Source organism: Asparagus officinalis, unplaced genomic scaffold (genome assembly GCF_001876935.1).
Source record: "Asparagus officinalis unplaced genomic scaffold, Aspof.V1 AsparagusV1_Un907, whole genome shotgun sequence".
NCBI classification, from domain to species: Eukaryota; Viridiplantae; Streptophyta; class Magnoliopsida; order Asparagales; family Asparagaceae; genus Asparagus; species Asparagus officinalis.
In genome coordinates, this window is record NW_017973166.1 from 23,832 (window position 1) to 33,206 (window position 9,375).

The window sequence follows — 9,375 nt, forward strand, 5'->3', positions numbered from 1 at the left end:
ATTTTGGTATATCAAATTGTAATGGTCATATATTATATTATATTTTTAAAATAACCTTGTTGTGTTATTAATATAATATGATATTATACTATTGTCAATATAATATAATATTATACTCTCATTCATATAATATAATATTATCAATAATGTTAATATTATGTTATGACTCGTGTGTTACTAATAAATTAATCTGTTATAAATATTCTAATATTATGTAATATACTATGGTCTTTAATAGGGCTGAGTTCATTAATAGTAATTTAATAATATATTAATAATTTAGAGTATATATATGTAAATAGTTCTTGTGAATATATTATCTTTACATTAACATATTTTAGCAACTAATTATGTTAGATATTACATTAACATGTTAACTCTATATTAATTACATTTAATATATTATGTTAGATATTATATTAACACCTCCTCAAACTCAAAACCACAAGGACAAAATTAAAACTTATTTTAGGTGTTTAGGAAAAGTGATAATGTTTTGGGTTGAAGACGATATAGCTCAAAAAACACCATTTTATCCATACGGGAGCCTTCGTCATTTGTTTCACTGGTTTTGTTAGTTCTATCTTAGATGTTGTAAGTTCTATCGCCCGACGTGTTAAGTCTAACCGCATTCATGTTAGTTCTATAGCCGGCTAGCGCTAGTTATAGTGTAAGCATTGGATCTCTATCGCCTTTGTTAGTTCCAGCTTATTTGTTGTAAGTTCTCGCTTCTCCAGTGATAGGTCTAGCTGTTCTCGTGTTATTTCCACCTCCACATAACTTTAAGTTCTAGTTTAGGTGTTGGATCTATTGTACTTAATGAGTTATATTATCTTATAATTATTACATATTATTTTCAAAAGGTTATATATTTAATAATTTTGGTATATCAAATTGTAATGGTCATATATTATATTATATTTTTAAAATAACCTTGTTGTGTTATTAATATAATATGATATTATACTATTGTCAATATAATATAATATTATACTCTCATTCATATAATATAATATTATCAATAATGTTAATATTATGTTATGACTCGTGTGTTACTAATAAATTAATCTGTTATAAATATTCTAATATTATGTAATATACTATGGTCTTTAATAGGGCTGAGTTCATTAATAGTAATTTAATAATATATTAGTAATTTATGATATATATGTAAATAGTTATTGTGAATATATTATCTTTACATTAACATATTTTAGCAACTAATTATGTTAGATATTACATTAACATGTTAACTCTATATTAATTACATTTAATATATTATGTTAGATATTATATTAACACCTCCTCAAACTCAAAACCAAAACACCAAAATTAAAACTTATTTTAGGTGTTTAGGAAAAGTGATAATGTTTTGGGTTGAAGACGATTTAGCTCAAAAAACACCATTTTATCCATACGGGAGCCTTCGTCATTTGTTTCACTGGTTTTGTTAGTTCTATCTTAGATGTTGTAAGTTCTATCGTCTGACGTGTTAAGTCTAACCGCATTCATGTTAGTTCTATAGCCGGCTAGCGCTAGTTATAGTGTAAGCAATTGGATCTCTATCGCCTTTGTTAGTTCCAGCTTAGTTGTTGTAAGTTCTCGCTCCTCCAGTGATAGATCTAGCTGTTCTCGTGTTATTTCCACCTCCATATAACTTTAAGTTCTAGTTTAAGTGTTGGATCTATTGTACTTAATGAGTTATATTATCTTATAATTATTACATATTATTTTCAAAAGGTTATATATTTAATAATTTTGGTATATCAAATTGTAATGGTTATATATTATATTATATTTTTAAAATAACCTTATTTTATTATTAATATAATATAATGTTATACTATTGTCAATATAATATAAGATTATACTCTCATTCATATAATATAATATTATCAATAATGTTAATATTATGTTATGACTCGTGTGTTACTAATAAATTAATCTGTTATAAATATTCTAATATTATGTAATATACTATGGTCTTTAATAGGGCTGAGTTCATTAATAGTAATTTAATAATATATTAGTAATTTATGATATATATGTAAATAGTTATTGTGAATATATTATCTTTACATTAACATATTTTAGCAACTAATTATGTTAGATATTACATTAACATGTTAACTCTATATTAATTACATTTAATATATTATGTTAGATATTATATTAACACCTCCTCAAACTCAAAACCAAAACACCAAAATTAAAACTTATTTTAGTTGTTTAGGAAAAGTGATAATGTTTTGTGTTGAAGACGATTTAGCTCAAAAAACACCATTTTATCCATACGGGAGCCTACGTCATTTGTTTCACTTGTTTTGTTAGTTCTTTCTTAGATGTTGTAAGTTCTATCGTCTGACGTGTTAAGTCTAACCGCATTCATGTTAGTTCTATAGCCGGCTAGCGCTAGTTATATTGTAAGCATTGGATATCTATCGCCTTTGTTAGTTCCAGCTTAGTTGTTGTAAGTTCTCGCTCCTCCAGTGATAGATCTAGTTGTTCTCGTGTTATTTCCACCTCCATATAACTTTAAGTTCTAGTTTAAGTGTTGGATCTATTGTATATGTTAGTTCTACCTCGCTTCTCCAGTAATAAATCTTAAATCACCTCATTCCGAGTTCGGGGGAAGAAATTACAGTGAAAACAACAATTAGAACTAACATGGTGTAGATTAGAACTAACATGGTATAAGATAGAACCAACAAGGCATAAGTTAGAACTAACATGGCATAACTTAGAACTAACATGGCACAAACTGGTCATTTTCTATCTGATTCTGCTCGAATCTGGGCAATAGAAGAATATAGACTAAGCTGGAACTAACAATACAAACCAAGATCTAAACTTGTGAACAAGTCCATAAGCCTAACAATACAAAGACTAAACAACAGATAGCTTCACAACAACAGTAGAATTAAATGCAACCAGTCCATAATCGGAGAGGTTGAAAACCAAAACATAACCTTGACAATCCGTCCATAAGCTTGATAACACAACGGCAAACATAACAATACAACCAGTCCATAATCTTTACTAAACTTCGCAATAAATCGGAGAGGTTGAAAACCAAAACATAACCTTGACAATCTGTCCATAAGCTTGACAACACAACGACAAACATAACAATACAACCAGTCCATAATCTTTACAATAAAACGTGATGACTTAACAAAACAACCTTGTATTAAAGTAATGTCAACTGCATGTACAATCTGTGTCTTTGCTCTTAGTTCCAGTATCTTGGGTGAGTATACCTGGCTCCCTTCAATGAGCTTTAAATTCAGACGGGTCAATACGTGAATCACTTAGGAAGGCATGCGAATGCTAGCAAAAAGATAGTCCTCTGGCTTACGTTAACACTGTATAGCTATAGAGTGTTAACGTATGCCAGAGGACAATTCTCTCCAGCATTTGCATGCCTCCCCATGTGATTCATGCATGACCCATCTGAATTGATCGTATTCCATGCGCTTATAAATCTTAACTGGGTGTTAATGTACAAACTCTTTGAAGGGAGCCAGGTATATTCACCCACTGATGGAACTAAGAGTCCATAATCGGAGAGGTTGAAAACCAAAACATAACCTTGACAATCCGTCCATAAGCTTGATAACACAATGGCAAATATAACAATACAACCAGTCCATAATCTTTACAATAAAACGTGATGACTTAACAAAACAACCTTGTATTAAAGTAATGTCAACTGCATGTACAATCTGTGTCTTTGCTCTTAGTTCCAGTATCTTTGGTGAGTATACCTGGGTCCCTTCAATGAGCTTGTGCAATAACAACAGTTAAGATTCATAAGCGCATGGAATACGATAAATTCAGACGGGTCAGTACGTGAATCACCTAGGAAGGCATGCGAATGCTAGCAAAAAGATAGTCCTCTGGCTTACGTTAACACTGTATAGCTATAGAGTGTTAACGTATGCCAGAGGACAATTCTCTCCAGCATTTGCATGCCTCCCCAAGTGATTCACGCATGACCCTTCTGAATTGATCGTATTCCATGCGCTTATGAATCTTAACTGGGCATTTATGTACAAACTCTTTGAAGGGAGCCAGGTATATTCACCCACTGATGGAACTAAGAGCAAAGACAATGGGGATAACATCTTCATCAGCGTGAGGTTTATCCAAGATCCACATCAGCGTGCGTCCCAGGCAGGCCATGACCTTCATCGGATGTACAGGCACTAGCCATGATTTTACAACGCCATATATACAGGGGAACTTGAAGGGTAGGGGAGAGGGTAAAAGTATGGGGTTTACAAATAAATGAGGAAGAGTCTACAGAGAGTCGGCGATGGGGAGATCCGAAAAAGATTGCGCCGAAAAGGTAATCAATACTATCCTGGGGTTGAACAGGCTTTGGGGATGGTGATGTTGCCGCGTGGGATGTGGGGATAGGTTCCGGACCAGGTTATCATAACTCTCCTCCTTGGGACTGCACTTTTGCAAGGTGAGTTGACTCTTCAACCTTGGGAACTACGCAAAAACAACGAATGCAGTCAAACCTATAATATCTCGGTAACCTTCACAGCCAAGTGCAAGTGAATAATGTTAGTTTAAGTGTTGGATCTATTGAATATGTTAGTTCTACCTGGGTTAATGTTCGTTCTAGCCGTTTCCGTGTTAGTTCTTGCCATTCTCGTGTGTTCTGTTGGCCATGTTAGCCCTACCTAACTGCTTGTTAGTTCTAGCTGCCCTCCTGTTAGTTCTATCCCTTCTCGAGTTAGTTCTACTGCGGGCTGGAGTTATTTCTAGCACAAGTGTTTGCTCTGGTGGCCATGTTAGCCCTACCCTCACGCTTGTTAGTTCTAGCTGCCCTCCTGTTAGTTCTATCCCTTCTCGAGTTAGTTCTAATGCGGGCTGGCGTTATTTCTATCACAAGTTTTTGCTCTGGTGGCTATGTTAGCCCTAGCTTACTTCTCATTTAACATGAAAATACTTACAACACACAACAACAACGTAGTTGTCTGTAAATGTACACGCAAAACAATTAACAACATATTAACAACATGAACATACTTACAACATTGAATACACAACAAAAACCTTGGAGAAAATTAAAATAATATTTACAAAAAAGGTGAATCGCGTGCATACAAAAGAGCAGCACAAAACCTTGCTCTATATTTTGCACAATCTCCTTTTGAAATTGTTATCGACCGTTTTTCGACAATGCTGTTAATGAATTCAATCATAAAGATCCCGCAATCTAACGTTCTGCATTTAAGGGAAAAATATTACAATATTGAAAATGACAATGAAACAAAAAAATGAACAATTAAATTAGAAATGCATGAAACACTTACGGTCCTTGTTGTGGCACGGCAACTGACACAAGACCATGATGCTCCAATTTCCCCAATCCCCAATTACTCTCAATGAAACTCATAAACTTATTTATAAATTTCACAGCATCGGCGGTATAAATGGGGGAGTTGATTGAGGAGTAGTGATAGAATTTTGTCTCCTCTCTCACTAACTCTACCAGGTGCCAATGTCCGGAGCTGACAATCGGGATCAGAATTCTTTCACACTCCAAGAACTTCTGCTGAGAAACATTTTCCTTCATTCGTTTTGCCACCATTTCAAGATTTCCTTCTAGAAATGCTTGCTAAAAGATGCAATAATGTCAACATTGTGGGATAACATAATAATAATATCCACCAATTAGTGAAAAAAACAAGGATATACTTACTGCAAGCCAAGGTCTTGTGACATGTATCTTTCGATCATAACTATCAGTTGTTTCAATCTTGTTACAAAGCCGAATAACAAATGCATCGATCACCTACAAAAATTACCATGAATGAATAAAATAGTTAATATAAATTATTTTATATACAACATCAAACAATCAATAACACAATTGTTTAGAACCTACATCGTCACTGAGTTCACCTCCCGTTAATAGTATATAAGCATCTAAGCGAGATACGCTTGCTTCGGCACACTTCCAAATGTACGTATCACTATATGCAAGTACATTGTGAGAAAATTGCTACTAGAATTAAGTAAATTCAAAGATTATTATTAGAATAAGTCAGTAACAGTTACCTGTTCATTCTCGATTGTAGAAAGTCTTCAATTAATTTGTTCTCATAATCAAACGCCAGTGCCTTACCTGGATAGTCTCTAGATGTAGGTATGAAGCCTTCTTCATTTTTGTACTTTTTTTTCCCATCAGGACTATCCAATATCTGGATGACACGTCTCTTCTTTGTGCCTTCCTTTGGTTGATCTAGAGGCATATAAGGTGAAGTAACAGAGGGTCCATCCTTCCTCTCCCTCTTTCCGACAGCCCGTTTGATAGATGGCGTTTCTCTGTTATTCTCATTACCACCTTCATCTTTTTGAGAAACATCTCTATAGAGTCGAGAAGGCATATAATTAACAAAGAGTTACACAAGAATTATATGGAAAATATAAAAATTAAAATTGCAAGAAAATTTAAAAAACTAAACTCACCGAGCATCTTCTAAAATTCTCACGTCTCTTGCGCTCATCACAAAGTCATCACATAAATCGGCTTCCCCAGTTCCTTCCAAATTCTCATATTCCTTAGCTTCCATATCCTCTTTGATTTTTTTTCTTCAGTTACATTTCCGTCATCCTCTTTCTCCTTGGTTTTTTTTGGCATCTAGCACTACGCTCTTCTAATTCTCGTAATTCTGTAGTGAGCTCATTCAACTCGTACGTCTTCTCCGCAATTAAGAAAATTAATTCAGCTTTCCTTGATTCCTATTTGACCAAAAAAAGCTAGTATTAGTACGTATACTATAGTTGCAAACATAGATACTAACAAAAGGGACATAAAATAATGAACTATTAGAGCAACGATATGTACAAATACTATTGGCGATGCCGTATGAATAAGAGGAGTATTCTCTTGGCCATTATCCGTAACCAACTTCGGGACTCTATATAATTTGTTCATAGTAGTCCTCCTCCACTTTCCAGTACTCTTCACACAAAAGAGCGGCGGTAACCTTTCAATATCTGAAGTGTACTCTAATTCCCCTACTTTTTCATAAAACCAAACCTACAAAAAAGAAACTACACATTAGCATGTGCATAAACAATAATCATTATCAAAATGAAAAGATATACAAAATAATGTTCATGTAACTCACCAGTAAAACGGAGGAAAAACCACCCATGTACCCGGCATTTGAGCGCTGACCTAATTCCCGCATACTAAGAGACTTCTTTGATTTACTCATCTCTTTGCAAAGAAGAGTGAACACCGCATGGCACCAATTATATTTATGCAAAGTTGATAACTGCTCCGCATATCTAAACGCCCACAAGGGACATGTCTTACATGTCCGCGGGCATAATATGAAGCCGATAATGAAAGCCACAATAAGTTTCACACATATTATAGGGTCTTCATTAATCATATCTACAATCATCTCGGCCATTCTATCGCGCTTCCCCGAAATCACCGCCTTCTTTTCCTCATCGGCTTTCTTATAATTCTTTACAAAATAGGTGTAGATTGTATTAGCCGCTGCCCCACTCATTTTTATCGGAATTCCCTCCTTTGGCAATCCGGTAATTCGGTGAATATCATCTATACCGAACACACAATTTTTATTCCCAATCATGAATGAGCATTTATCAGGATTAAAATTTTGAATCAAGCAATCAATTGCTATTTGCTCATTGCTCAAGGATGTGGGTATATTGAGAAAGCTGTGAAAAGGTGTCGTCTGTAGGGCTTTTAGGTGTCTTTCATCTAATTTTATTCGCTTATCAATTAAATCTCGAAAATAACACAAATTGGCCGGAATTCTCAAGTGTGTTATCTTAGCCCTACAAGAAAATTATAATTCAGAAAGAGTTAAAAATTAAATATATTTGGGCAAATTAAGACGCATATTAACAAGTTTATTAACACAAACATTATACATCATGGCTTACAACAAAAATTATAATTCAGAAAGAGTTAAAAATTAAATATATCATGGCAAATTACTTACGAAGTTGGAGGATTATTGCATTTAGAAGAGGTAGGCTTTGATTTTGAAGAATTCGAAGACGTCGACTCTTTCAATTTGTTCGAAGCCATGAGGGCAGACGTCGAGGGCTTGGTCGAGCTCCGGAGGCGGCGATGAACCTGAGGGCTGAGCTCAAATGCCATCGGAGGCGTGGCTGATGACGAGGGGTGAGTTCGATGGCGAGGAGGAGTAGACGGCGCTGACCCGGCGGCGACGCTCAGCGGCGGCGATCTCGGGAGCTGGAGAGGAGGAGGGGAGGTGATGGCTAGGGCAAGGGGACGGCGGCGACGCTGAACGGGGACGTCGAGGGATTGGCCGAGCTTGGGCGGCGGCGCTTTCGGGCGGTGGTGAGGAGGAGGGGGTCGGTGATGGCGCGATCTGAGCGGGAAAGAAGAGAGAAGGGTAGGGATTTTGGGGGATGGGATTTTCAACGAAGGGCTCAGATCTCTTTATTGGGTTTATAATAAACCGCCCAGATCGCCAACCCTCCCTATCTCTCTCCCGCTGGTGGCCCCAACCACGCCGCCCCCAACTCCGCCGACCAACCCTCAGGCCCTCTCTCTCCCGCTCGTGGCCCCAACCCCGCCACCCCCAACTGCGCCTTGACCCCAACCCCGCCGCCGACCTACTCTCTCTCCCTCCTCCGCGGGATTGAATCGGCGCTGCAGGTTATAACTCGTCCCCTCTCTCTCGATCCCTCTCTCTCGATCTCTAAAAATGATTGTTTTTAATTTTTATTGCTGCTTATCTATGAATGAATTGGAAGAATTATTGGATCGAAGTTTTGTTCTTGAGAATTGGTAATAATTTGTGCGATTAAATGTAACGCGCTTAGTAAAAATGATTGTTTTTAATTCATTTTTATGTCAACAGAAGATAAAAATAATATAGCTTGATAATTCATGATGTTATCACCATCACTGTTCGTTTGATATTCTCATCCTCTCTGATATGCCCAAAAAAAATAACCATGGTAGTTCAGTTTTTATGAGAACAGAAGATAAGGCCTTATGTTATCCCTTTTATCAATTATGCTTGACTCAATACTTATTGGATCAGGATCATTTCAATATCTGCTAGGAAATTTAGAACGTATGTTTTCCCTGCATACCAGTATTTTTAGAAGTCTTCAATAACTGTTGTCATCTTTACCTGAAATATAGATGCTTTTCCTGTGGGGTTGATACTTTTAAGAGGACGTACTGTTTTTTGTAGTTCCGGAGCTTAATAAGTGTTTTAGCGAGATTTTGGTTCATAATTTGTTTTAACCAGAGAGAAGTTAGGGTGCTTGCTTGAATCATGTTTGATTTAGGGATTAGGGAGGAAAACAAGGAAATGAGAAGATGAAATT

The 9,375-nt window shown here is 35.8% G+C and overlaps 1 protein-coding gene across 1 annotated transcript; it reads right to left on the bottom strand.

The window, feature by feature from the left end:
* Window positions 1-5,023: 5,023 nt before the first annotated feature.
* On the bottom strand, window positions 5,024-8,340 carry LOC109828252. The gene is made up of 8 exons (XM_020395281.1): window positions 7,155-8,340; window positions 6,869-7,063; window positions 6,490-6,762; window positions 6,079-6,387; window positions 5,906-5,993; window positions 5,720-5,812; window positions 5,331-5,635; window positions 5,024-5,241 (listed from the first exon to the last, which is right to left on the bottom strand). Exons 3-8 carry the CDS (start codon window positions 6,591-6,593, stop codon window positions 5,094-5,096), a joined length of 1,047 nt encoding a protein of 348 aa, XP_020250870.1. The 5' UTR covers window positions 6,594-6,762; window positions 6,869-7,063; window positions 7,155-8,340; the 3' UTR covers window positions 5,024-5,093.
* Between the last annotated feature and the right edge of the window lie 1,035 nt (window positions 8,341-9,375).

What these genes read in the sequence shown, in the direction of transcription:
- LOC109828252 (XM_020395281.1), bottom strand. Translation starts at nt 6,593, where the DNA reads ATGGAAGCTAAGGAATATGAGAATTTGGAAGGAACTGGGGAAGCCGAT. An exon ending in AGAATTTTAGAAGATGCTCG is followed by an intron (nt 6,388 to 6,489) that starts GTGAGTTTAGTT and finishes TCGACTCTATAG; the next exon opens with AGATGTTTCTCAAAAAGATG. An exon ending in TCACAAGACCTTGGCTTGCA is followed by an intron (nt 5,636 to 5,719) that starts GTAAGTATATCC and finishes TGCATCTTTTAG; the next exon opens with CAAGCATTTCTAGAAGGAAA.